This window comes from Embiotoca jacksoni, unplaced genomic scaffold (genome assembly GCF_022577435.1).
Source record: "Embiotoca jacksoni isolate LCO1_2020_lvr unplaced genomic scaffold, fEmbJac1.0.p SCAF_11, whole genome shotgun sequence".
NCBI lineage: Eukaryota > Metazoa > Chordata > Actinopteri > Embiotocidae > Embiotoca > Embiotoca jacksoni.
Genome location: NW_027185241.1, coordinates 13350960 through 13378397, shown reverse-complemented (window position 1 = coordinate 13378397; position 27438 = coordinate 13350960). Strand labels below are relative to the sequence as shown.

The 27438-nt window shown below is 40.5% G+C and overlaps 1 protein-coding gene across 5 annotated transcripts in view; it reads right to left on the bottom strand.

The window, feature by feature from the left end:
• Nucleotides 1–1933: 1933 nt before the first annotated feature.
• Nucleotides 1934–27438, bottom strand: part of grb10b (growth factor receptor-bound protein 10b) — a 63988-nt gene continuing 38483 nt past the window's right edge. For 2 of the 5 annotated variants that reach the window (XM_069143225.1, XM_069143226.1), the window contains exons 6-17: nucleotides 15131–15287; nucleotides 10006–10121; nucleotides 9485–9559; nucleotides 7679–7816; nucleotides 7387–7497; nucleotides 7055–7153; nucleotides 6765–6842; nucleotides 6378–6494; nucleotides 5890–5956; nucleotides 5676–5763; nucleotides 5464–5557; nucleotides 1934–5002 (exon numbers count right to left, since the gene is read on the bottom strand). In XM_069143225.1, the coding sequence (XP_068999326.1) occupies nucleotides 4856–5002; nucleotides 5464–5557; nucleotides 5676–5763; nucleotides 5890–5956; nucleotides 6378–6494; nucleotides 6765–6842; nucleotides 7055–7153; nucleotides 7387–7497; nucleotides 7679–7816; nucleotides 9485–9559; nucleotides 10006–10121; nucleotides 15131–15287 (1287 nt within the window). In that variant the 3' untranslated portion in view covers nucleotides 1934–4855. Of the gene's footprint in view, nucleotides 5003–5463; nucleotides 5558–5675; nucleotides 5764–5889; nucleotides 5957–6377; nucleotides 6495–6764; nucleotides 6843–7054; nucleotides 7154–7386; nucleotides 7498–7678; nucleotides 7817–9484; nucleotides 9560–10005; nucleotides 10122–15130; nucleotides 15288–16839; nucleotides 17477–27438 lie in introns of those variants that run through there. The other 3 variants (XM_069143228.1, XM_069143229.1, XM_069143227.1) reach the window with 3 other exon arrangements.

Below are 27438 nucleotides of genomic sequence, written 5' to 3'. Positions count from 1 at the left end.
ACAATAAACAGAATATATCAGTCCCTTATTTGTACAAAAATACCTGAAAAGGTTACAATTAAGATTTATAAGCCATTCACCTATGTACAGATTGAAGCAAAGCACATTATGAATACAGGCGCTCTCTCTTACAAAAAGAGATAAGTTACCGTTTTCTTTTTTTGCATTCCCTGAAATACATAACAGTTTATATTTTCATATATAGATATTTTTTTTTTACTTTACTCATTTGTACAGCCATGGTATCTTGCATTGTGACAATGTTATGAAAATGCACACAATATCAATCCATCTTTGCAGGATCAGGGCCAATTCAGTTTGAGCTCCCAAAAAAGATCAAAACTGCAGCTGGATGAACAAGCACTCATTGCCAAATTTTCTGTTTCCGAATTGTGTTTATCAAGTACTTATTAAACTGCAAGTGTGAGCATGAACGGTAGCTTTGACATTCGGTCTGCAGGTTAGGCCTGGTTTGTGCACAGGAGGAGGGGTCATCAGAGGCACCATCTGTGGTTACGTTACCTGGCTACCAAAACTGACACCGTGTTCCACTGTCAGTGATTTCATTTATACTCTTCAGTGTCTGTTTGATTGATACATCTGTGAAATATAATTATTATGCTAAAATGATTGGATTAGATTGTAACTTCTTCTAAATTACCAGAATCAATGGCATGGAAATTTTGTAACTTATGAGTTGTTTGGCTGTTGTTGTCCAATGTGATGACTGCGATTAAATTGGTAACATTTTGGAGCTCGAATCAGCTCAGGTAGCCAGGTGAGTATTTTAGGCTTTTTTTTTTTTTAATAAACAGCTTAAACAATTACATTAAAAAACACTATTAAACTAAATGTAATCATCAAATAGTACTGGACCTACTCCATTTTCTTGCAAGTATATTTTTCAAGTAATCACAACAAGCAGATTTGTGGTGCACACAATGGAGAAAAGTGTTCGCTTAATTAAGCACCATTGTACTGTAGATGGAGTCCATCATTATCACGTACTTAAAAGTCTTTTGATGGACCAGTAGCTTTTTTTAACATGCTCCAAGTCAGCCCTGAGCAACCCAGTTACATTCATTCCTGTTAGTTATTTGTCCATGTTTTCACGAATTGAATTTACCTTTTGCATTTAGATTTAGTTAAAAAAAAAATTGCAAATATGACCACCTGACCTGGCGCTCACATACAACACCTGCTACATTTCACATCAGTCAGAAAAAAATAATGTTAAGGATGTAAAGAGAAAGGTAAACAGCGAGTATCAACATGCCAGTGATGTCTCAATAGCTCAAGATGACTTTCAGCAACTGTGAAAGTGTTTATGTATTGCTAAAATTCAGATTCCTCCAAATATCCCCATGTAAAATATCAGTGACAGAATCCCTACACAATAAACTGCATATGCACATTCATGCAAAATGATAAAACTCACTTTTTTCATTCTCAGGAGGATGACAATGCTATAACCCATCTAACAATGATGCTCTGGTGAGGTTTGAATAACGTGAAATAGGAGCTACTTGTTGCAGTTTTCAGGGTAAAATTGATGCAGAGGAATTTGCGACAACGCTTTACTGTGTCTGTTGTTATAAATTTGTTTAATTATGTCTAATTTCTATGCATTTTAATTTTGTGCTTATTTAGCTTAAATGTAAAGTTTTTGTCCTACATCTAAATTTCTACAATTCTTTCTTCAAGGCAAGATGTTTAAACAGTGAATTATGAGAATGTTGAGGCCTGCTGGACCCAGTTTCCTAAAACATTTGTGGATTCATTGCATAATTTCACGTCTATTTTTCTCTATTTCAGGTCACCAGAAGACAGTGGTGATGAGAAATCTGGTGATTTTTCAACATGCAAGTGTTGGAATTCTTAATTTTTGTTTTTCTACAGATCTGGGAGAAATAAGCACGGTAATTAAAAAGGGTAAAAAATAAATCAATTTAATGACTAATGCTTTGGGAAACCCTGGTAGTTTTTGTCTTCGGTTTCACAACATTCCACTTGTCATCTACTGGTATGACAATGTTAATGATACGGATGCCAGTGTGCTTTAAACATCACTTCATAACAAGTGTTGATGATGAAAAAAAACAAAAAAAACCTTTTTGAATGATCAAAACAAAAACAAAAATACATCAATATAGGCTAATGCATTACAATTATAATAAAAATCACACTGGTAAATCATTTCATGGTAATGACAAAATAAAACAATACAGAACAGCGCAGAGAAAAATAAATCTAAAATTTTCAAGTAATCAGTCACATCCAGATAAATAAATAGATTTTGCTGCAACAATAAAAACAACAAAAAAAAGTAATTGCATCTTAATAGATAAATAATGGTGAACATGCACAGTGTGTCAATATAGTGCTGCTATTCTGCAACTCAGGACAGTTTGATATACCTTAAGACAACCTGCTGGTAAATAAAAGATGGCTGTTGATGTACAGAAGTACAAATAGATCTCCAATAATCTGCTGGCTGGTTGCCTAAACAAAGCTACCACCAAGCCTTGGACTAAAAAAAACCAAACTGCAGTTTGTGATGAGGGTCATTCTGAGCCTAATTCATCAACAACAGCTCGTGTGAGGTGACAAATCAAGGATGAGGAAAAAAAAAAATCAACCAAGAATTTCTAGCCTTTATCTATATTTTCTCAGAATTTGAGATGGCTGAGTTTTGCCCTTCAAGAGTTATCCATTTACCTCTGTCCTGCCAGACAGTATCGCTATCTATTCGAGCAAGTTGATCCTTCTAGAGACACTGCACCAAAATCTTCCTTTCACTAGAACTAATTGCAGGAGCTCCATTGTGGACGTGGCCAAACACAAAGAGAACCTCCTGTAAAGTACTTTTTTTTGAATGACCTTTGCTAGCATTTGCAAAACAACTGATTTTCTTCTCAAATTGCACTGTCTGGGACAAAAAGTAGGCCCTAAAACAAACTCCGTATGAGCTGTATGCCCTCTGTTCTCATTATCGTCACTCAAAAACACATCATGTTCAAGTCTGTAAAGTCAAATCAAAATGGGCCCTGTGGCATTGTTGCAGTCAAAAGTAGGAGTCCTAAAGTTTAAAAAAATGTTGTTGCCACACTACTAATTGTATTCACTTGGCTGAAGAAAGTGTAATGAGAGTAGGTAAGGAGGATAAGAAGATGCAGGCATCATTTGTTTATAATATTCAGATCGGTCCCAAACTTTTCTCGTTACGCGTTTTATCCACACTGTTGCAGCTAGTTGTTGTTGTTTTTTTTCCTGCTGACAGGCTGTCTGGATTCTGCTGGGTAGTAAATGTATACGTGATACTGTTTGTTTACAAGTACTTCCAGGTAGAAAAAGGCCACATTGTATGGAATGTAATGCACAGAGTCAGAGCACACTAAACCATGTTTATGTTTGACAGCATCTCACTGACTTCCGACAGATAGAGGAGGTAATATATGGAAACGTGTGCGAAAAGAGGTACCAGACCTGGGACTAGTAATCCTCTCAGGATCTGCTGCATCTCTGGGCTGAAGACATTTTCCTTGACAAGATTTGCTAACAGTTATTTGAGTAAAATTATCAAAGGAAATGGAAGAGGTTTTCCTTCCCTGTGCTGTGATGAAGCAACTCGGACAAAAATATGAACACTTCCTATTCAGCCATATATTATCGATTAGTACGCATTTGCCTGCTGAGAAATTAAATGGATAAAACCCCTGCACTCAGCTGCAATTTCCTCCACGGTACCTAGTTTCAATTGTCAAACATTACAATCACCAAAACTCATTCTAGCTTTTTTACCCTGAATGACACCATACTTTGATCAATGCAAATGGGACGTTGCCTGGAAAATACTTCAAGGAACTAAAGTGAGCAGTAAAATAATGAGTACAGAATGATCTTGTAGCTTATATGAAGAGTTACAAATATCCAGAATGCAAACGGTAGACTTTAAACCAAACCACTAAAGAGAATATTGCTAACAATACAAAACTGCACTTGATGCATCGTTAAGAAAAGAAACCCTGTGTGGTCTGAGATGAGAAGATACATTTCTGAGGGTGGACAATGCAGATTTTTATAGTCGCCACTAAAAACGTTGTGTGATTTAGCCATTTTCTTCACTTTCTAATGTAAAAAAAAACGAAACTTTGTGGTGCCTCCAAATCTTATCCATGTTGAATTAGGTCATGTCCATGCATTCCTATGACACTAGAGGGCAGTGGCACCGTCTCACAGTTTAGTAATGCGCAGGTGGAGAGGTCATGCACCGTCAAAGGCCACGCCCACTTCAATGTGTACAAAACTAACAGACAACAAGCTCTCCATCTGCGGTATATTCTTTGAGGGTGTTGGATAAAAACTTTGAATGAGGAGGCTGTTTGTTCTAAGAGAGCAGAGTGGTCCACACAAAAGCTTGAATTGTCCTGCTGATTGTCCAGTTGGAGGGAAATACAGTCTACACTTGAGCTGTATGGTAAAACCTTGAGGGGTCCATGCTTATTGAAGACTATTGGTAGCGAGATTGTGGAAGATTCTGCAACAGTATTGACACAAATGGCAGTGTTCATTTCCTTTATCTTCTCTTTCCTTTAAATGAGGAACCTCATGAGCAAGTTGTGCGTCCGACTCCTCAAACCTCCTTGGAAATCAAAAGAAATCCAGCCAGCCAGCAGTCTCCAGTTGACTCACAACAATATAAAACAACAACAATGAAACATCAGTCAATTCACCAGCTTCTTATAAAGATAAAAACAAAAAGAACCAACCAACCGAAAGGTTCTTTTCGTTTTGTTTGTTTTAGGCAGAGTCAGGTCAAGTGTTGGGGGTCATGGGTTCAGATGATCCGAAGGTGTCATAAGGCCACGACGGTGCATGGGTGTTTGAGTTTACAAGGCAGCACTCCTCTGTTGAGCTGGTAGAACTCTACCAGCTGAATCAGGTCAGTGAATTTGGTGGCGCTGTCATCAAGGCTGAAGAAGACTTGGCCATCCTCTTCACACTGGTGGCATCCAAGTGTCCGAGCAAAGATGGGCACACCACGGGGCAAAAAACAAGAGTTGAAAAAGACATCAGACTTTCTTTTAGGGCATCGAAACAACAGTTTCACATGTTTGGGGTTATTAGCAAGGGGCTGACCATTTTGCAAATCATTCTCTTTTTCTTTTTTTTCCCAAATACACACATGACCAGATTTTCTTTATCCTTTAAATGTTTTTCCTCAATGGTTCACCTTCTTGACATAGTTCACAACACAATTCTTTTCTATAGATGAAACAACAAAAATGGAAGATTTCTGCAATAGTTTTGCAACAATATGATCTTAAAAAGAATAACGCAGCCTTCTGCCATGACTCATTTTGATCCACACTTAAGGTTAAGATTGGTCCACTGCCCTATCCCAAAGAAGACATGTCACAAAAGTATTTTTTTAAATATTACCAATCAGCATGAAATGCTCACCGGTAGTATCTGGAAATGTTTGATTTTCTGGTGATGGCACAATGTGAGCACAAATGCCTTGGGGTTACTCTGACTGACTCTCAGCAGAAACAACCTGCGCAACAAGAGGGAGGAGATCTTTGTGACAAACAAACAAAAAAATATCTATTCATAAATTCTCTTTCACATGCACATAAAAACTGCATGCATGAAAACTGCTCCAGCTCACTTACCCATCTACTTGTCCCTGCTGGTGGATGATACGATGGGATTCTTCTCTGGTTATCCTGCCATGGAACCACAGCTGAGCTATGTGGATGACTGCAGACAAAATAAAATATGCATATATGAAAATACACTTTAAATATCTGTTATTTTGTATAGACAGAACATTTTTTTGCAAAAAAAAAAAAAAAAAGCATTAAACTCATGTGTCTTTGCACTGACCTGAGCTTAGTGAGGAGTGGTGGAGTGGACTGTGGGAACCTAATATGTTCATTCGTTGACTCCTCTTCTGAGAGAGATGCCACATAAAGACAACACAATGGGGATTAGCTCATGATCTGGTTATGTGACAGTTTAGAATAGACATTTCTTGTACAGTGTTTCTGAACACAGGAGCTGAGGCTTTACATTTTTTAACAGTATAGAAACATCTTAAATTAAATGTAAAAGTAATTTAAGTAGTAGTAATAGCAGGTGAAATGCTGTTAATCCTGTTAGTCCTTTCAAGATTCAACAGGTTTTTTTGTGCTTAAAAAAAATGCTTGATTTTGTACCAAATATTCTCAAAAATTGCAAAGCAATTTTTTTTCCAGTAAAATTGTGATTTCTTTCTAACTACTGCCCAATTTAAGAGTCATATGTCAGTTCTTTAAGGATATGAATCAACACTTACAAACAGTGGAAAATTAAAAACTGAGGTTGTATCTCACCCTCCACGCATGTCCCTCCTCCATGGCAGCACTCTGAGCTTCTACTGGGTTGTCAATCACCCTGCCTATCCTCCCTGAGAAATCCATCGCCACAAGGGAATTCTCCGATACACTCCGCTAGAGGGAGACAAAGACACATGACAGTCAACACGTGGATAGGAAGACAGCAAGACAAGTGTCAGGGTGCAGTTACATACAAATTCAGACAAAAGCAGTTAATTCTCCTAAACCTACTTTCTTTGCTGACAAGCTCTACAATAGTATTTCTGCACAATCAATGTCAAAGATCTGGGATGAATAATTTTTTTCCATTTAATGTTGTTCCGCTGAAACAGAGTCCTAATTTAAGGTCCTTAAACTGAATTTTGGATAAAGAAAGACACTTACCACTGGAGCTGAAAAGTGTGACAGTAAGGTTTTTCTTTGTTGAGGAATCTTATAATTCTGGTACAATACAATCCCGTACTGTAAAGAAAATGGAAAACACAGGTGAACCAATGCTATCAAATTATAAATGAGAAAAAAAAAATTAAAAACATTACAGAAACATTATTGACCACAGTCTAGTTGAAAAAAAATGCTCAACTCCCACCCAGAAATTATATATTTTCTGTAATCCGAAGAGGAAAAAACACGTATCAAAACTATGTTATATATATTTAAGAATGTCGTATTACCTTAAACAGTCGGAAAGCCGTCATCCAACAGGTTCTGCCCTGTTCCTCCTCGGCACACAGCATCCTCAACTCCTTCAATTCCCCTCTGCCTTTATTGGGCTGCCGATCAACATTTTACACAATCAGAACAGCAACACTGCTTGCCGTGTGATTCCACTTTATTCTCACCATCACTGCCACCTGTGTCACTGTTACCAGATTTACTGAGTGGAGTAGCTGATAAAGATGCTGAAGTTATAACAAAAAATAAATCACTGTTGAGCTCAAAATATTTCATCATTTCATAATGAGATGAAATTAGTTTCACCTCACTTCTGTCACGTGAGACTCACTTTGATACAGAATGCGTAGTCCGTGGGCGCTCCGTGCTGCTTTTTGCCTGTGATGACAGTAAAGATGTTGCTCTCTTCTAGGTCTGCTAGTAACTGTAGATGTCTGGGCTCCTGGAGACAGAAATAATTAATGAGTCAGGACATCACAGAGAGAAACAGCCTGGAGGTACACTGACAGACAGAGATGTATGCGGAGAGGCAGCCATCAAATACAGGCATGTTCTATGAGGGTAATTACATTTAATCTGGAATATATTGCCCCTTCATGATGAAAGGCTTGAGTTGCTGTTACCTTTGAGGTTCCTTTTGTAGAACAGTAGAGTCCCGAGCGCCGCAGGAACATGTAAACTTTCTTCCACGACTTCCGACCCACCTCCTTCATATATAGATGCCCCTGGATCTCTGGACAGCTACTGGTTGCAAGAAAGTTCTGACAGAGGGAGCAGGAAATAATTCTGAATGTATTCACTCCACAAGTTCTTCCATCAAGGGCCCTCTGCCTCAGGAGGGCGAATTTGGTTTACACGTGAAGCCAGATACTGAAATCTACAGCAGACACCATCTGCAGAAGCATTAGAGACAGGAGGCGAATGCTTTTTGTCAAAGAACAGAGTGTCATCTGCGCTTCTAAGACTGACAGCTGAAGGCCGAGATGGACGGCAGCTTAAATTCCTGCACACCGCGGTAGCAGTCATGATAAGGCCAGACATTGTGCTAATGTGTGAGAAATCAGAGTGTCAGGATCCCGACAGAGTCATGTGTAGATACATTTAACAGTACATCATTTATTTATGTTGTGTTAGCCCTGTAATTAGCTTCTAAAGATACTTTTATGGAACACAAAAAATGTAATGTATGTATGTAATGACAGTTCACTCATCATAAACTACATACATACAGGGCTTCCTCCTGGGAACCCTTGAAACCTAAATTGTCTCGTGGGTGTCTGAAGTATTTGGAGATTGCGGTTTCCATGTTCAACAAAAATATCTCCCCATGAAGTGGCAGGATAAGTTATTAAAGCCAATTTGGAATCTGTGGCTTGCAGCTGAAAGGCAGAATGCTCCAAAAGACCCTTCAATATCTAAAGCACATGTTTCCCAGTGTTTTGGAAACATCTTACCATGGGCCTCATGCATGAAGATTTTCCAGCGCCTGCGGAGCTCACTTTCACACGCAATGTTAATTCAAAACGCTCTCTTTCGGAGGCACTACACCTTCTCCTTTTTGCATAGTGAATATTGCAATTGCGTGGATGAGCTCGGTTCAGAGAGTGTCTCAGTCTAGACAGCACTCCAAATGACTGCAAATATCTTGTGTTTAGAGTCAAATACTGGAAATTCCTGACTCGGCTCCTGCTCGCCCCATTCCCATTCATTTATTGACTCGTCTATGTAGAGCATAACGGCTATATGATGAGCAGTGGAGTTAAAAGCTTTCTGTGAGTGGCGAGGGTGAAGAGAAAGATTCCACTTGTGGTTCCGCCTCTGACAGCTCCATTACATGATACAGGGGAGAGTAAATGCATGTAAAGCCTCCATCCATTAAGAACAAAGCTCTTAAAAATCCAAAGAATCTGTTTTGTTTTGCCTCCTACCAGACTTTCTTTCTTCTGCCTCGTTTTCTTTTGTGAAGCAGAGCATACAGACCCTGGAGAGGTCTGAGGCAGATAAAATACGCACAGGACACACATGTGTGAATATGTACTGTGCAAACATACAGTAGATGGGTTAGGGACTGTATGTGCTATTTCTGAATGCCTAATTCCATCCCTCACAAGCGCTGGGCCTGCGGTGTGTGTACCGAGACAGTCATGTGTCAACAGGGAAACAACAGTAGTTATTACTGCAGGCTCTGACGAGACATACTGTCTAAGGGTCAGAGGTGAGGTATGCCAGTTTGATTGTACAGTATATAGCAGGTGCTGACTCCGAGGTAAACTAAACTGTGTGCGTGCCAGGAAGAGGGGTGAGAATGAGAGACAGACACAGAGAGAAACTTTTGTGTGTGTGTGTGTGTGTGTGTGTGTGTGTGTGTGTGTGTGTGTGTGTGTGTGTGTGTGTGTGTGTGTGTGTGTGTGCGTCTCTGTTGTATGTACCTGAAGGAGCTGAGATGGTGGAATTGTGTGATTGGTTTCCTGGCACCACGCAACCATGTGCTCCGGGAAAAACGTCTGGTGGAAGAAGGTGGAGACGGGCAGAAAAATGTCAGCAACTGTGTTGCAACAATAATTATAGGGTTAGGGAATTTGTGACAGAAAAAGAGACGTCATGCAAATTTCATGTGTACAGTCAGCTGTCATAATATTTCACAAGAACGCAAAAATGAACACAGACATTTTGTCAGGGAACATGCCTGTCATGGTAAGAAATGGTCATTGAGCATAAATACATATTTTTACACCAGTAAACTCTTTACTTTTTACTTGACTGAAATGTGGTGTTGTATTGCTAGTTTAACACTTTAGTTTTAAAATACCAAAAACCACAAAAATTTCAAAACAAAACCCACGAGGTGCTGTTGCCCTAGGTCTGTGTTTTACAGTCTGGGACACATTTCAACAACAGGACGTCAGGAGTGACACGTCAAATTATGAAATGTACAAGAAAAAGAAATTACCAGGGGGTTTCTGAAGAATTCATATTTGGCATAGTTCTTCCTGAAGAGGAATCTGCTGTCGCTGTTCATAGAGGCTTGGACCTGAACCACCAGCTCGTGGTCTTCTAGACAACGCTCTGAGGAGGAGACAGGTAGAGATGGATGAAAACAATGACGGAGTTCAGGATTTATTGTTCAGTGTTTCAGAAATATTTTCATACAAATACAAAACACACGAGCCAATATTAAACATAACATTTTATGACAATAAATTAGGTTTAGAAGAATGATATGAAGTAGTCTTTGACATTACAATAACGGCATTGCTCTTAGTATGTAATACACAGCACACGCAGTACCACAGACATTTTTACCGAGCTGCACACTGTACATGGAAAGGGAACGATTAGTTATCAGCATTTCTTGTACGTCAGACACAGAAAGTATAGAAAACCAGCATAATGAAACTGAAAGAAAAAATACGATCTCTCAGTCTCAGGAGTTTGGTTTCAATTTCAGCCCCTAAAACAAAAAAAGGTGGCATTCAATTATCACACCTGTTCAAAAATCCAACATCATTTTCTTAAAATCAGTTCATTGTTCAGTCCTGTTTAAATGCTGAAAATCTGTACATTTCAAGGAATGTGTTTGTTGCAGTTTAGTTCATCCATCCAATTTTATATAACATTTTATATCCAGGGTAGTTGCTGTAAGCACTTATAACGTCTTATTTGCACTACATCACAACCGGGTTAAAGATTGCATATATGAACAGTGTGACCACAAACCTCACCATTATTTATTTTAGCCGATAATGTTTTCAAAAAAATGTAGTTCTAAAATTATCCTTAAATTCTCGGTGGCCTCAAAGGATCTGCAATTGCATAACCACCATTGCAGCAAACCAGATGTGACCGATGATACGATCGGGGTCTTTCAATGGGAGTTAAAAAAAGAAAAAAAAAAGAGGCTGTGATTCAACTTGTAACGTGTCCTTGTATGAATGTGGTCAAAGGTCCTAGTGAGTTATATTCTCTGATGTTGAAACCGGACGTGAGTCAGTCCATTCCAACAGCTTGACAACTTCTGTCATGCCGTCAGTCAGACACATCCTTCCTGTCCCCGTCCATTGTATGACATTGTGGGACCTACCTAACTTTTGCAATAAATAGTGGACAGTCTAATAATGAAGGAGAACTTCAGAGAACTGTGGCTGAAAAGCTCTATCTCACATTATTATCTCATTCCATGTGTCCCTCCTTCTTTACCCACTCTAACCGTCACACTCTCTTCACACTGTCACGACTCATATTTTTCCTTCTGTTCCATCCTGTCGCCTGTCTGATGAGTCACTCATGTTCGTGACCCACCCCGGCAGCCCTACCTCACTGTCCCACAGTTGTTAACCTTTTTGGGGCTGACGAGTCGAGGTCAATGTTCCTTATCTCAAAGGGCCATTTCATCCCATTCAGCGGCAGAGTGAGAGTGGGCAGCGGCGTACAGGAATAGGCCTCCCTGTTCAAACACTGTATTGTTCTGGAGCATCTGAAACGTCTATTCTGGTCCACCGTCCAAACACATGTGCACACATTAAGTAATACGGCACATATGTGTGCGGTGTCGACACACAACCTGTGTACACACATAAAAGTGCATGCACACAAGCAGGTATCTTACATACTATATTCTTTTTAAATGTTATGATTCAAGTGATTAGCTAAAAAACTGTCTCTATATGTGGAAAATATTCATTTAAATCTATATTTTGGCACTGAAAAGACACACAACTCTAATGTTAGGGTTCCTGATATGATTAAAAAAAAAAAAAAAAAAAAAAAAAAAAAAGTCAGCAAACAGCCAAAATGGGTTTTTGGATATTCAAAATTGTCTTTGTAGTGACTGACTTCATATACCACAAATACGTTTCTGGTTTTCTAGTGGGTCATTAAACATATACACAAAACTAAAACAAATAAAATCAATACTTAATGGAAAAGTAATTTAAACACAGGTGTAGTTCTATATTCATTTGTGTTCTATGTATTTGTCTGTATTTTCTCGTTAAGTTTTATGTTTTGAATGCACAAAGTTGTTGACTTTATGAGTTTTGTACTGTCTCTTTTGTATGTGATGTGAGTTGTTGAGTTTTTAATATTATAAAGGCCCGTTTAGAGACTGTCACGGCAAATTAGCTTGGGCTAGAAATGCTGTGTTGTGTCGCATTGGTCTATGTTACATACTTATACCTACACAAATAAAGATTACATAAATACATTACAGCTTGCAATGAAAGTCATGACGCAGTTAACAGAGCTACAAAGAAAGTAGATCAATGGTCGAAATATCTTGAGTGACTATGTTAGATCTACACAATGCAAAAAGTACACTAAATGGAATTCACCCCAAAATATTTCTCACAATTATGACAGTCGTTGTGAAGTTTTGAAATTGTTTTACATTATATTGTTATAGTTACAAATCCACTAGTGCACACTCCTTTGAGTCATAGGAAATGCATAACCTTTTAATTCTAGCAAATAGCACACTGCTGCTTCAGCACATCTCATTTACCGAAACGTCTAAACATTAAATACAATCAGTAGTTATTCCAGACCTGAAAAGAATACAGTCGCAGTACAGGTGCACCAGAATAGAAGAAGGGCTATAATAGAATCAAGTTACTCTGAGCCAAAAATGATGTCATTCACGACAAGCCAGCCTAACTGTATTTGGCAGCATGGTGTTGGCAGCAGTGATGAGAAATGTAAGCAGATCTTGATGGATGGTGAAATATTACATTAGAGCTTTGGGATGTATACTTTGAATAATGCAACATATTTCCTAAAAGTGTCCTCACCTGACAGCAAGACAGCCAGCACAAAAACAAATACACTGACACAAGCCGTCAGTTGAAATTAAGCATTTTTACATGCGTTTTTCACCATGCCTCTTTCTAACATTACATTTCGCGACCAGACACACTGAGCTCAATATAAAATTACACCCCCTTCTCTTCCCACATCTGTTTAACTGTACAGACATGAGCAGAGAACACAGGCTCGACTTGTCCTCCGTAAGTGCTTTATAATCGCCCTCTCCTCAGGGGGGAGGTTGGGTTTTTTTAACGTTCAGCTGGCCGCAACTTTCCAAAGCTACTGTTAGACTGCCAAGTCTAACACAAAATCACCCTGACAGAAATGCATCGCTCTCGATCTGCTTAATGCAGCACAACTTAAAATACCTTCATAAGCCTCGGGAATCGAGTGAATTTTTATTGTTTTTTTCTAGAGTTGTCATTGTGTCACTGTAATGCTACATTAGTAGAAGCCTATGGGTAATATAGTGGTGTTCAAAAGAGTACATTTAATGGTCTTGAAGCTGTTAGCAAATGGGAGTAAGTGCCAATCTCGGAGACCTGCACGGCTTTAGCTTCCCTCCACTTTCTCAAATACCTCGAGCAGTTTTTACCCCTAAATCCATAAAACGCTCACTGTAATTACTAATGACCGGCCAAATAAAATCTGCTACATTAAAGTCGTTACTCTACGAACAATAGTATTCCTCATTTTTGCATGCGGACAGTTATCATCATATTGACCATTTTACACCCACAAGACGAGGGGTCCCCGTCTGCTGCAGTGAGTGCTGCTATTTTCTGGAGAGGTGTGTTGGTGGTATCTCCATTGCTCAAAAGAACCTCCAACGTGAAACTAATGCCTTTAAACTCTCCATCAATCATCGCCATCAACTCTCCGACGCATCATTTACGGCACTAGATCTATAACATTACAAATAACTCTGATGCCGAGAGGAGAACGTTGAAGACGGTTTTGTTACAGAGTTTATAAATGACATCATCTCCCAATCCACAGCCATCAATTGTCACTTTGGCTTCTCGTGCTAGCATCCACTCTGAGTGTGTAATTCCTCTTGAATAAGAAATGCAGAAGAAATTACATCACACAGTGTACATAACAATCTTTAACAAGAAGCTCAAGGCCCACAATAATGTGGGCTCGAACTGTCCTAGGTTCTTGGTCCGTGACCATAATAATTATCTATAATTATTTAATCTCTCGAAAATACCTGATTCCAACCAGCGACCTTAAATCAGCCCGCCAGAGTTAAAAAATATCAGGGTGTCAAATACAACAGACTCTGATGCTTTCATCATCCTCTGCATAACAAGCTTTTCCCTTAACAACAAACAATAAATTAAATTATTCTCTAGCCCGCAAAAAGAGCCTAAAGATGCCAACTTGAGAAATTAAAAGTGATCAGTTTCCTGAGTTTGTTTCATTTATGAGATGGAATTTTCTTTATGCTCCCCAGACAGGTCTGAGAGTATTGGTAAGCTTTAATAAGGGACACTGGGAAAGACCGTCTTCTCTTACAGTAAATCTGCTGTTTACTTGGATGGAATACAGGAAAGCCACACATCAGACACACATCACTTTTCATTCTTTTTCAAACATGCCTTTACACACTGAACTGTGCAATATACTATATATCAGCTCCATATAAACACACAATAATTAATCCCAACACGCCTGCATTTAGCATCAAAAATCAGCATTATCTACCCTTCTACTCCTCATTTAGCAGCAACTGTTATACCGCCAATACAAATTATGCACAAGAAGCTCAAACAAGTTCTTTTCTTTCAATTGTCTCCTTACTATTGAATCAGAAAATAATCGACCTGTCAGTGCTGAAGTTACTCTGCTACAGCAACCTTTCACACTGCCTCTATGTTGAACTTGATTAGATCACTGGACATTATGGCTGTGTGCATGCATATGCTGTATGTAGTATGTGCATGCACTCATGCTTGAATATGCCTGCGTGAGAATATGTGCCTCAACTGTCTGCCCAAGTACGCAGGCATGCATGAATGCATGCATGCATGCAAATGCACCTGTGTAAGTCAGTGATTGTATTGCATGTCTCAGCCCACCCTAAAGCCCATGAGTTTCTCTGTGGGCAAACGAAAAGTGTGTGTGTGTGTGTGTGTGTGTGTGTGTGTGTGTGTGTGTGTGTGTGTGTGTGTGTGTGTGTGTGTGTGTGTGTCCGTTTATGCGTGTTCATGGGTGCTTTTGTGTGCATGTGGAACATTGTTTCGGCCCTGCAGGGCTCTGCCTCTTACCTAGTCCTAGCAGCGGGTGGTGTTCAACAAGTGCCCAACTGTTGTCATCCACACAATGGCTTTTATAAACCAAGAGCTGGCACAGGTCCCTGGCTGTCATGTCAGCCGGGATCTCCACAACTTTAACCATTCCGTCTTCACTGAATATCTTCACAATCTGGGAGGAGAAAAGAGAAATATTCAGTTAGAAAAGATCAGATTGGGTGATAAAGGTAGTTCGACAAACAAAAAAAATGCTGTACGGGCGTCACTGATGTTCGAAAATTAAGCAAAACTTTGAGACATCATAGCAAGAGATAAATTAAAAATAAGATGACCGTTTAAGTATGAATTGTTAGGGTCACCCCACAGAAAATACAAAGTTGGGATCAAGGCATTTAACACAAATTATTTTGAAAACTTGGCCTAATAGGTGGGTGAAGCCGGCAATTTTCTTCAAACACTGCCATAGCATTTATCATATAGCGCCCCATACACTACACACACAGGCCTCTAATTACAGCAAACAGTAGAAAAGAACAGAACATTGAAGACGATGTAGTAATTGTGGCATTAGAAATCACAGACAAGCATTTCTTATGAGAAACTTGTTGGTGTTAATATAGAAGCAAATATACAGTAGAGTGAAACAAGCATCTGCTCTTGTGAACACAGTCTAATTGGGTATATACTGCACTGCAGAGTAAAGGGGGGTCAGCATGGAGTCTCCAATTATAGCTTATAGACAAATTGTAAGCAAGTAGCCAGAGGTAAGACATGATCATCAACAACGCTTTCAAGCTCAACTTCACAAACCAATTATTTTTCATTTCTTGAATTGGTTGTTGTTTAGTCATTTATGATTTTTGTTTTTCTATTTCAAGAACAACACCTGTTTCTATTTACTTTCCATTGATAATGATCCTGATCTGTCAGTATAATGTATATGCTGCCTTAGCAGGTGCTGAACAGATAAAACCTGTCTCTGAGATTCCATCTGTGTGAGGGACACCCATACATCTACTGTAACAGTATAGGCACACTGTAGATAAGCTTTTCTTTCACCACACAATCCAGGAAATATAACCGCTCTCACTACTGTGGTGAAATGTCCCAAATTTACCTCCATTATGTGTCCACAGGTTGTATCTCAGAGGGGTTTCCATGCATTAATATTCACAGGACACATATCTAATGGCCTACAGAGAAAACTAGAGCAGCCCACTGAACCTCCAGAGGAATCCAGCCCTGTTAACCTACACAGAAATCCAGCATACTATGCCTACTACTATGTAATGTATGCATGCTTCCCACATAATATATCATGACAAAGAAATTCTGTTCTCCTCCTAAGCAAAGACCCAGCTCACTGTTTAGCATCACAGTTTGCACAAACCAGGCCTGAGGCACTCAAACCATCTAAAATGCTCAGAATGTAAAGCAAAGGGAGCCTCAATCATTCAAAGCTGCTGACGTAGTTGACTCTTTAAAAAAAAAAAAAAAAAAAAAAAAAAAAATGTATTGCTCTGCTCACATCTTGAAAAAAACAAATTGTCATCAGCCTTTAAGGTATTTACACATACCGTTTCTTGCCTCTGGTTAAGCGTGGCAGTACTTCAAAGAGAAACAGTCTTAAATTGTACAAAAAAAAAAAGAAAAAAGAAGAGGAGGCATAGAGAGGCAGAGACACACAAGGAGAGATAAGAGACACAGAAAGAGAGCGGTCTTACCTCCACGGCCCGCAATAGGCAGCAGTCCGGGGAACACGAAGGCATTTTTTTTGGAGTGAGTCTGGCTCTCCAAACAATCACATACACACACTCACCCGAACGCAGTCACCAAGACAGTAAAGCTTGCCGTTCTGTCGCCTTGTCTCCTCCAAAAATGAAAGATACAAATTTGAACGCCGACAGCTGATAGTTGTGCTACATTTCATAGAGCTAGTTCTTCAGTCTATCTGTAGGCCACCGGCTCTGTCAAAAAAAATAACTGTCTGTGTGACCTAAAGCCGGTGTGTGTGCAGCACACAGGGCAGAGACGCAGGAGCAGTCAGCAATCGGATGGCAGCAGGTACAGTACAGTGCTTCCAGTGCTGGTTGAGTCTGACAACTATCGTTCTTCTCTCTCTGTCTCTCTCCTTCCCTCTCCCTGTCTCTCTCTCCCCCTCACAAAGGGTTACAGCCTCAGCCACGGGCTCTGAGGCACACTGAATCAAACCACACGCTCACCAACCAATCATAAAGCTGCAGCGGGCTGATGTAATCATTCCCACACAGACCAAGGTGCACACACATGCACACAAACACACACACACACACACACACACACACACACACACACACACACACACACACACACACACACACACACACACACACACATACATACATATACATATACATATACACACTCCCCGAGAGGCGCACACACACTCCGGGAGACACACAGACGCACAGTCATAGCCAACTTTTTCAGACCTCTTGAAGCACTCTGCTTCAGTTTCTTTTCAGAGCTCCATGCAAGAGGGTTCATTTGAGAAGGGTGTGGGGCAGCAAGGAGGAGCAGAGAGAGGAAGGAAATAAAGGAGGGAGCGAAAAAGTTTGTCTTTGTCACTTCTCTCCCCTCCGAAATGTTCAGAAGTTTTCAACTGAGAGTTTGTTGGCGTGTGTGTGTGTGTGTGTGTGTGTGTGTGTGTGTGTGTGTGTGTGTGTGTGTGTGTGTGTGTGTGTGTGTGTGTGTGTGTGTGTGTGTGTGTGTGTGTGTGTGTGTGTGTGTGTTGTTTTCCCTGCTTCTTTGCCTCTCTTTCCTCTCCCTCCCATCCTCCCTTCCTGTGGCTTAACTTTGAACTCCCCAGTCAGATCTCACTGCCTCTTACAGCAGTAACAAGACTCATTACAGAGCAAATGAAATGAAACAAACCTGGAGCAGCACTTGAGCACTTCAACCTTCTACTCCTCCCCTGGTGGCTGTAGCTTCATGCCAACATTCCTTCTCTCTAAAGAACAAAAAAGCTGGAGACTTTTGCGCACGCACGCACACACGTGCACGCACGCGCGCGCACACACACACACACACACACACACACACACACACACACACACACACACACACACACACACACACACACACACACACACAGCCCCCCACCCTCCTTTTAACTCTGATATTTAATACAGCATCAGACGGACAAAAGCTTTGACACACCCAGTCTAGGAGAGGCAAGAACAGCTTTACGTTGTCCTTGAAGCAACTTCTTATTTTTTTCCTTACATTTAAAGGGAAAGGAGGGTGTGTGTGTGTGTGTGTGTGTGTGTGTGTGTGTGTGTGTGTGTGTGTGTGTGTGTGTGTGTGTGCGCGTGAAGTGTAATCCAGGAATAAGCACGGTTCCACAGAAGAAAGGAGGAAATAGCGGTAAAAGTGGTACCAGTCAAAGAAATACCACTTAATTTACTACAGCGGGAAACTTTCGGGGAAGGAGGACCAGGGGAAGTCTGGGTGCTAGGAAAGAGGAGAAAGAGTCGAAGTAAGTGTACATGCACACAGGCACGTATGTGGGTGTGTGTGGGATAGAAACAGGAGACAGACGGATGTGAGAAGTGAAGGAAAAAGAAAAAGAGTGGGAAGCGGAGGGAAGTGAAAGAGAGAGAGCAGGAGACGCTGTCTGGTGACACACTGCAGCAGAATGTGTAGTATGAATGCTTTCTACTGTTAACTACATATCTAGCCTGCACAGCTGTCCCCCCCCACCCCACCTCCTCCCGCTGCCACTGCACTCACACAGACTGAGACACACTCCCATGTCTACGTCACGGTTTGTCAGCCGGAGGGGAAAGCCCCATGAAGCATGCACACATCACACGTGGTGCAATAGAGGTTATTACAGACATGGCTTTAAAGATAAGATCCGATCAATCCGTTCATGACTCAGAATTAGTTTAAAAAGTTTAAAAGATTCAATCTAACTTTAGAATAATCTAATAACATGGCTTCATTTATTTCAAACTAGGACAAGGAACCAGGAAGTCACAATACACTACCCTGGTTTAGCATGAAAGGTTCAACAGGTTCAACCTGGCTTTCTATTGAACACAATAACTACAGGATTAACATAAGGCAGAGGTGGTGTCAAGTTTTTGTTTTGCCATTATTAAAGACTGAAGTGTTGACAGTCAAGTCCCAAGCCCTAAACGTTTGTTCAGCTCGGGGGCACAGCGTGAAACTTTAGTGACATCATGCCTTCCCATTGAACTTCACCTGAGCTGGGACAAAGATAGCAGCAAGCAAAAACACAAATGATGATAATATAAAAATAGGTATGCATAGATGATTTAAACACAACACTGAAACAGTCCTATTCAATACAGAGCATGAGGCTAAGTCTTATATAATCATATGGATTAGTACAGAGTTATAGTTTTTAACATGATCCAATGTGAACAGAGTCAGATGTTTACATGCCGATCACAAATGGAGGTTAATGACATGTTTTCATATCTCATGTCAGAATTGCATGTAGTTTAATTTACGGCAACAAGAGGATTTACACAAGGTGACGAAAGCTCAGAACACAAGGCTACTTCATTTAGATCCATTTAAATCCACAAAGCGGAGTTCAAAATCTAATACCACTGCAATATGGATCATATGAACATAATACACAGAGCCAGAGATAAAAGTAACACAAGGAGGCATGGCTGGTGGAGGCAGACGTCAGGGCAAACAGTAGGCCGCTGGTAGGAATAATAATGAGCATCTGCGGGAGCAGCATGAATAATCAGAAAAGTATCTGCTTGTAACATTATTAAAACCAACTGGTCAGTGTAACAGTCAGATGACATTGGTCAGCTGAGAGAGTGCATGACTTGAAAGCTCGACCTGAACTAACAGAGTGCTTCATTTTTACAGACAGACAGAGACACGGAACGAAAGAAAGAATGAAAGAACTAAATCTTTTTAACATTTAAACACGTCCTCATTAAGACGGAGGAGCAGAGCAGAGACTCTCAACCTCCCGATGACTCAGGTCCGATAACTGCCCTGTGATGTAATCCCTCAGGGAGAGACTGAAAGCTTCAGGCAAAACACACACACCCACACACACACACACACGCACACTCACCCCATCAGTCAGACACACGGGCACCCAGATGTGTACACAACACACCCTAAGATACACAGACTCACATTACTAAGTACATGTATATTGTACATTTTGAATGTATTACAGTTTCTGCACACACAGAGATAGAGAGAGAGAGAGAGAGAGAGAGAGAGAGAGAGAGAGAGAGAGAGGGAGAAAGAGAGAGAGAGAGAGAGAGAGAGAGAGGGAGAGAGGGAGAGAGAGAGAGAGAGAGAGAGAGAGAGAGAGAGAGAGAGAAAGAAGAGAGAGAGAGAGAGAGAAAGAGAGAGAGAGGGGAAGTATGTACTCAAGTGTGTGTGTGTGTGTGTGTGTGTGTGTGTGTGTGTGTGTGTGTGTGTGTGTGTGTGTGCACGCCCAGCAGCTAACATGCATACACACATCAATCTCTCTGAGAATTGGCTGCTGGTCTATAAATAGTTCCACTGGTATTACGTACACATTACAAGCCATTACATCAGATAGGAGTTACTAAAAGACTATTAGCCATACAAGCCTGCACACACATTAGGATCCATTACATATGGGGGATGTTGTAAAGCATTTGAAAAAAAGCAACTTGGGTAACGGCTGTACAGAGGAGTCAGTGTTGTTAAAATCGTAGAGGTAAAGCATCATAAAAAAACATAAACCAGTTACTACTGCAAACATACACATTTTATGGACAGTGTCACCAATGTCTCGTCACGGCACGTGTTCATATGAACATTCAACCCTCATGCCAGCACACATGTCAATTCTTCCTGGAACATTGAAACAATAGGGGAATTCTTTTCAATTAAACCGAACAGGGACTTTTCCCACTATGAGTTGAGTTTTGCCTTCTGGCGATGTACAATTATGGCGTGGCCAACCTTAACCACAGCTCTAAAACAAACCTTAGCCATCTATAACCTCAACATCAGGTTGGCCATGCCTGTTAGTAGCTTTATACACAATATCTAGAGGAAAAAAAACATTCACTTGGAGTATCATCTAGAATACTTGATGAATGAATTTTGGAGTTAGTAAAACAATATCAGTTGTAAAAGAGACTGGTACATTTAACATCTAACAATAAAACTGATGAGGCATGATTATGTTTAATGGCATTTTATTAGATGTAATCATGAATACATTAAATGAAAATTAATGTGTGTGTGTGTGTGTGTGTGTGTGTGTGTGTGTGTGTGTGTGTGTGTGTGTGTGTGTGTGTGTGTGTGGCGGTACTACACTGTATGCAGTTTTTAAAATATAAAGTATGAAAAATAACATTGCTTATTTTCACAACAGAAATAATGAATCCAGTTGTTTTTTTGTATGGAAACTTGTTCAGAGTGGCAGAGCTACGTAAATGTAACGTTTCCAGATATGTTTAGCTCAGTACAAAGCTTTATTTTGACTCTTTTTAAAGGGAAATCCAAAGTAGTATTACCAAAGTTTTAGAGTTTTTTTAAGTATTTACTTGTAATCTGTACACAACCTACAAGATCCTGCCTTTTTACAGGTCATTAGTCTTGCCGAGGCAACACTGTCAACATTTCAGCGATATCTGCTGTCTGTTTTACAGAAACCCTTCATGTTCCCAGAAAAGAACTGGAGCCATTGATAGGCTGATTTGGCTCATACGACCCACCCCAGCTCCATATTCCCACTAACAAGTACCCTCTATAAAGCCCCTCTGACTGTAATGTGGTGCTGTGTGTGGTCTGAGCTGCCCCTGGAAACTGATGTCCGGATGATGAGATGGAGACACAGAAACCTGAATGAGCCTCAGACAATTGGCCGTCCCCACTCAGCGCCTGTAGTCAGCAGGAGTGGGAGGCACTAGCCAAGAAAACTCTGCTGACTCATGTAGAAGGGACAGTGAACTGTCCCTTGTCATCCAATTACCGTGTCAAATTAAGATCCAAGATATATAGAGGCCTATCTGGGCTCAGCGAAGCAAAGGGAAAAAAAAAAAAAAAAAAAAAAAAAAAAAAAAAGGCAGAAAGGGATTTAAGCAGGGAACAGAAATAGGGAAACGAGAGGAATGAAGGGAGGAGGGCAGGAGAGATAAATGGAGGATCTATAGACCAAATGTATAGAGAGAATCATAGAGACTCCAAGTGCACACTGACAATAAAGTCATGTACAGTGGCAGGCTGCCATCTCTGCCACTGTGCAGCCGTGCATCAGACCGTACACTGCATATTGGGCAGTTAGTGAGCCCACAGTGGCTGCTCTGTCTGTAAACAAAGGATTCCTAACACCCACTCAGACTCACAAAGTTCAAGGTTGAAACATTGTGGAGCTGAGCTGAGTCAAATTTAATTAGCAATGCAGGTCAAGTAGTGCAAATTGAGGTCAGGCCAAGCAGGTCAAGCCATAAATAATATAAAACAAGATGAATATATACTGTATCACAATAAGGCTAATATTAGGAACCTGAAAGTAAGATGTACATTTTCAGTTAAAGTACAGCTGCAGTGCAACATGTTCTTCTTGGCTTTTTCTTTTAGTACATTTTAAAAAGTCTGCAGTCAACCAAAGATGAAAGAAGAAGAGCTGAGATATGTGTAACTAATATCCAAGTCCAAAAAGAGGTGATTGGATAATGACGATGATAAACTGACACACATGAACAGACTGTTGCACCCTGAAGAACGTACAGACAACGCTTATAGTTCTGATGACTTGGGACCATAAAACCACAAGAACAAGAACAGTCTCTCCCCTATTTACGACCTGCTGAGAAGCGACCCTGCATGGAGCCAAATATTTTACCAACAGGAGTAAAAGTGGAAATGAACGCTTAATTGGGCACCAGGGCTGATTGCCAGAAAACCCGGGGTAGCAAATGTACTTTCAGACCACTGCTGATTTGGAGCCATTGTCCAATTACAGCAGGGGGGCATGAGGAGGGGGAGGGGTTGAGAGGGCAGGGAAATTGCAATTGGGCAAACAAAGGGTGACATCATTTGCATGATTTTGGCAATAAACTGGAAATGGTCCACTTATTGTATGACAAGCAGTGGCAGTGCTGCACTGTGGCATCAAGGAAAGTTTTCAACAACCAAAATACATTGTGTACATTTGATGAAACTTTCAAATTGCCATTGATACAAACCAAACCAAAAAAAAAATAACTGTTGTCACACGTAAGCAGCTCTGATAATTTTTCAATCAAAAATTTTGAATATTAACAATAAAAAAGTAATAAAAGTAAAAGCAAACCAAAAAAGTGGCATAATAGTACGAAGAGAAGTTTATCTACAGGTCCATGTAGAGTGTAAAAAAAGAGAGAAAAAAAAAAAGAACTACCAGCATCACAAGCTAGTACAAACAATCACTTCCCATTCAGAGGAATCACAGCATGTGCCTCAGTTCTGTACAAACTGTCCCCAATAATGGGGAGTTTTCTCTGGAGACATTGAGATCACAGTCTCTCTCGCTCGCTCGCTCTCTCGCACCAATTTATGGGATGTTGTCAAATAGTCTATAAACTGAAAATCAAAAGTTAAAAAAAAAAATCTACTTTATTTCTTTCCACAACACGCATGGATAACACAAAATGTGATGGATTCCCATTATTAGACCGGTAGCAAACGGAGGTCTGATAATCGATGACATTTGTCTGACAGATAGTTCACTTTTAGGTTTTTTTGTTTTGAAAAAAATGTGAACATTGATGAAGAAATTTTCATTTCCTCTCTCTCTCTCTCTCTTTCTGTCTCTCTCTCTCTCTCTCTCTCTCTCTCTCCCTCCTGACACAAATCCCACTGCCAGCTCTTTGAGTAGGGTGCTTGTCTGTTACATTTCTTTGATGGGAGTATTTTTGTGATGAAAACTTGTTCCACAAAATATAAACCTTGAAGGCTGAGGGTCTGAGTTTCATTTTAGAATATCAGTTTTTTTTCTCCCTCTCCTTCTTTAGTCTGTTTTTTTTTTTTTAAACTTTAGACAGAACTAGGGGTTACATTTTATGACAATTCCCATTACTAATCATATTGGGAGTCACTTATGTCAACAAATTAGAAGATGTCTTTTTTCCCCTGTTGTATTATTATGGGACTCCACTTTAGCTTGAGGTGTCTCCTTGATCTGACGTCCAGTGATATAAGTTCTCCAAGTCATCTGATACATTTTTTTATATCGTAAGCAGAAAATAAACTGTTTCCTGCACACGACATACATAATATAGAAACAAAATAATGTAATAAAATGGCTTTGTGCAATAAACTACAGCTTGAAAAATACCTTTTACATCAATGCATAATTAAATTATCCCTGTTTTAGCAGCTTTTAATTTCTCACTTTCTGCTTCTTCCTGTTTCTTCCCTCCTTTTCTGGCTTTTCACAGCAGCAGCCTCAGAAATCTGAGCTGTCCTACTTTCCCCAGACAGAGAGAGAGAGAGAGAGAGAGAGAGAGAGAGAGAGAGGGGGAAATGCAGTCTGCATGACCTACATGAGTCCAACAGCTCTGTTCAGCTTCGGCCAGATGAAATGCCTACAGGCAGCAACACATAGCTCTCTTTGTGCAACACATGGACACAAACAAACCGAGACACATGCATATACACACACACACACACACACACACACACACACACACACACACACACACACACCTGTATCCACACACGTATGGGTGTGCATGAGAACATGAGTACATGAGAAAGAAATCTTGTGCTAAAAAGGCCACGTGTTATACAAAATTACAGGATGCCATAAACTAGACTTTAAATTGTATCGTCGCACAGGAATGAATGTATTTGAATGCACATTTGATACTCTGACAATTAAATATGGAAAACAGCAGCGGATCAGAGAGCAAACACTATCAGGGATTCCCATTAGTTGCAGGAGTAATGGGTTCTTGCCCTTTTAGCTGGAAAGAAATGTTTAGCTTCTAATCTTGCTTGCGCTGCCTGCCATATTGGACAAGGAGTCAAGGGGTGAAGGATGGACCATTAAAGGTGCATAGTCCCCCGGCGCCTGGGTGGTCCAGTTATGCTCCCATTGAACAATATTTATTTCGGAACAAAGGGCAGGATTGAATATTAACTATTATTTAATAAGTGAGGCTTGTAGTTTCCGGAAATGAAAGAGACAATTCCTCGTAAATCTATGATGAAAATATTGACCGGAATAATATGGTTTGATGCTAGGATGACAGGACCTACATTTACCTGACACTCTGTGTTGGTTCATTGATTGCCTGTCATTGTTTAGGCTTCCTCAGGACTCTACTTGCGCTTGTTTTCCTGTAAGTTTCAAGATTATAGTACTTCAAGATACAGTTGAAGTTGTCTGTGCACACAGGCAAAAGAGGCCATTTGAGATCAGTATTTTTGTAACCGTTTTCTTGCAGCAACATGTTTGACAGCAATATAATAGTTGATGTTTTTGTACATTTCCTCCTGTACATGAATGTTATTCCACTGTCTCCATACTTCCTCGTTGCTTCTATTACATTATGTTGCATAGTGCCAAATTTATAGTCTTATTTATTTAAACTAAGCCATTACTCAGACTAATCATTCCAGCCTACCGTATTATTAAAACAGGCCATGTGTATGTGTTTGCCTGCTTGTGCTTGTGTGTCTCTGTGGCAGTGTGGCAGTAGCAGGTCTAGCTAGCAGGTCGAGGCATGTTTCCATTTAGCAGCTTGGGATAAATATGGCGCTGACACATGAGATGTTCCAGACTCAACCGCAACCTGCCTGGCTCTCCTCCAGGTCGCATTTGTTCGACAGCAGCCAAACAATTTGTATTTCACAGCAGTGAGGGCTGCAAATCCACTCAGTCACTCAATGCATTGTGTATATGTTGGGGTGTGTGTGTGTGTGTGTGTGTGTGTGTGTGTGTGTGTGTGTGTGTGTGTGTGTGTGTGTGTCTTGAGAGAAAGAGAAAGAGCGGGATATGTATGCTGACAAAGGGTTACTGTACTGCCTGCATGCTCCCTTTACCTCTGCCACAAATAGCATCAGTTAACGTGCAGTGTGTGTGTGTGTGTGTGTGTGTGTGTGTGTGTGTGTGTGTGTGTGTGTGTGTGTGTGCGTGCGCGTGCGTGTGCGTGCATCATACGTGTGCATTGGAGACTCAATGTAATGTTAGGAATAATGAGGCCAACAGGCCAGCATGCATCAGATATACACATGGATGCACGCACGCACAAGCTCAATAAAACTTCCAGCTTGAGTGCATATTTTATAGTCACGTCAGTTACAAATAATCACAAAGACGTCAACAATCCAAGTGGCGCACACAGTACAAATCACACACGAGATAAACGTGACGAGCAGGTGATTACACAATACAACAAGTGCCTGTACGCGTGTGTTCCCCGTTTCACTTTAAGATCCATTTAAAAAAAAAAGCAGGCTGGCTGCTGGAGGAATGAGCCAGCAGATTTCTGGCGCTGTGTCACCTTTGATCTCTGCACAGTGCGGCTTGCAGAACACATCAGCGCTACAATGAGAAGCAGAGCAAGCACATAAACATGCTGTCGAACATGCTCGCAGACGCACGCAAGTATCACCGCTCGTAAAAGACAAACATACATGCATTAGGCCCATGCAAATAAGCACGCAATCCACAAAGCAGAACTTCCTCACACTCACACACACACACACACACACACACACACACACACACACACACACACACACACACACTCCTGCATGTGGCCACAGACATTCCCACACATTGAGGCCAACAGTTTGGGCATCAACAGCATTCCATCCTGCTTTTACAGTGGAAAAATCTGCCCTTTGACCCGGAGTATTTCCAAACTTCAGGAAGGCAGCAGCCAGGGAATGCCATGTTTCAGTGGTGAGAGAGCGATGGATCGATGCCCATTATTTATATCAGGTGTTTCTAGTTAAACGCTGCTGCTCTTTTCAGCGACAATGGATGCTATAAATGTAGAAAAAAAACGGTGTTGTTAAATTGATGATCCATGTGTATTCAGAGGATAAAGATACATTTTGCAAACATCTCGTGGCTATGAAGTCTCTTAATATTAACAATGGCTCAAACGACCATGCGTAAAAGGCACCATTTGTTTATGGTGGAGACCAAACTACAGCCAAAAGGCGTGAATATCAGACTTGGATTAATGAGGTGAACACAATGAGTGCTAATGTTGCTACATGTCTGCATGTCCAAAGATAAGTGATCAGATCAGACTCGATCTGATTGGGAACCTGAGGACACTACACCCCGCCCA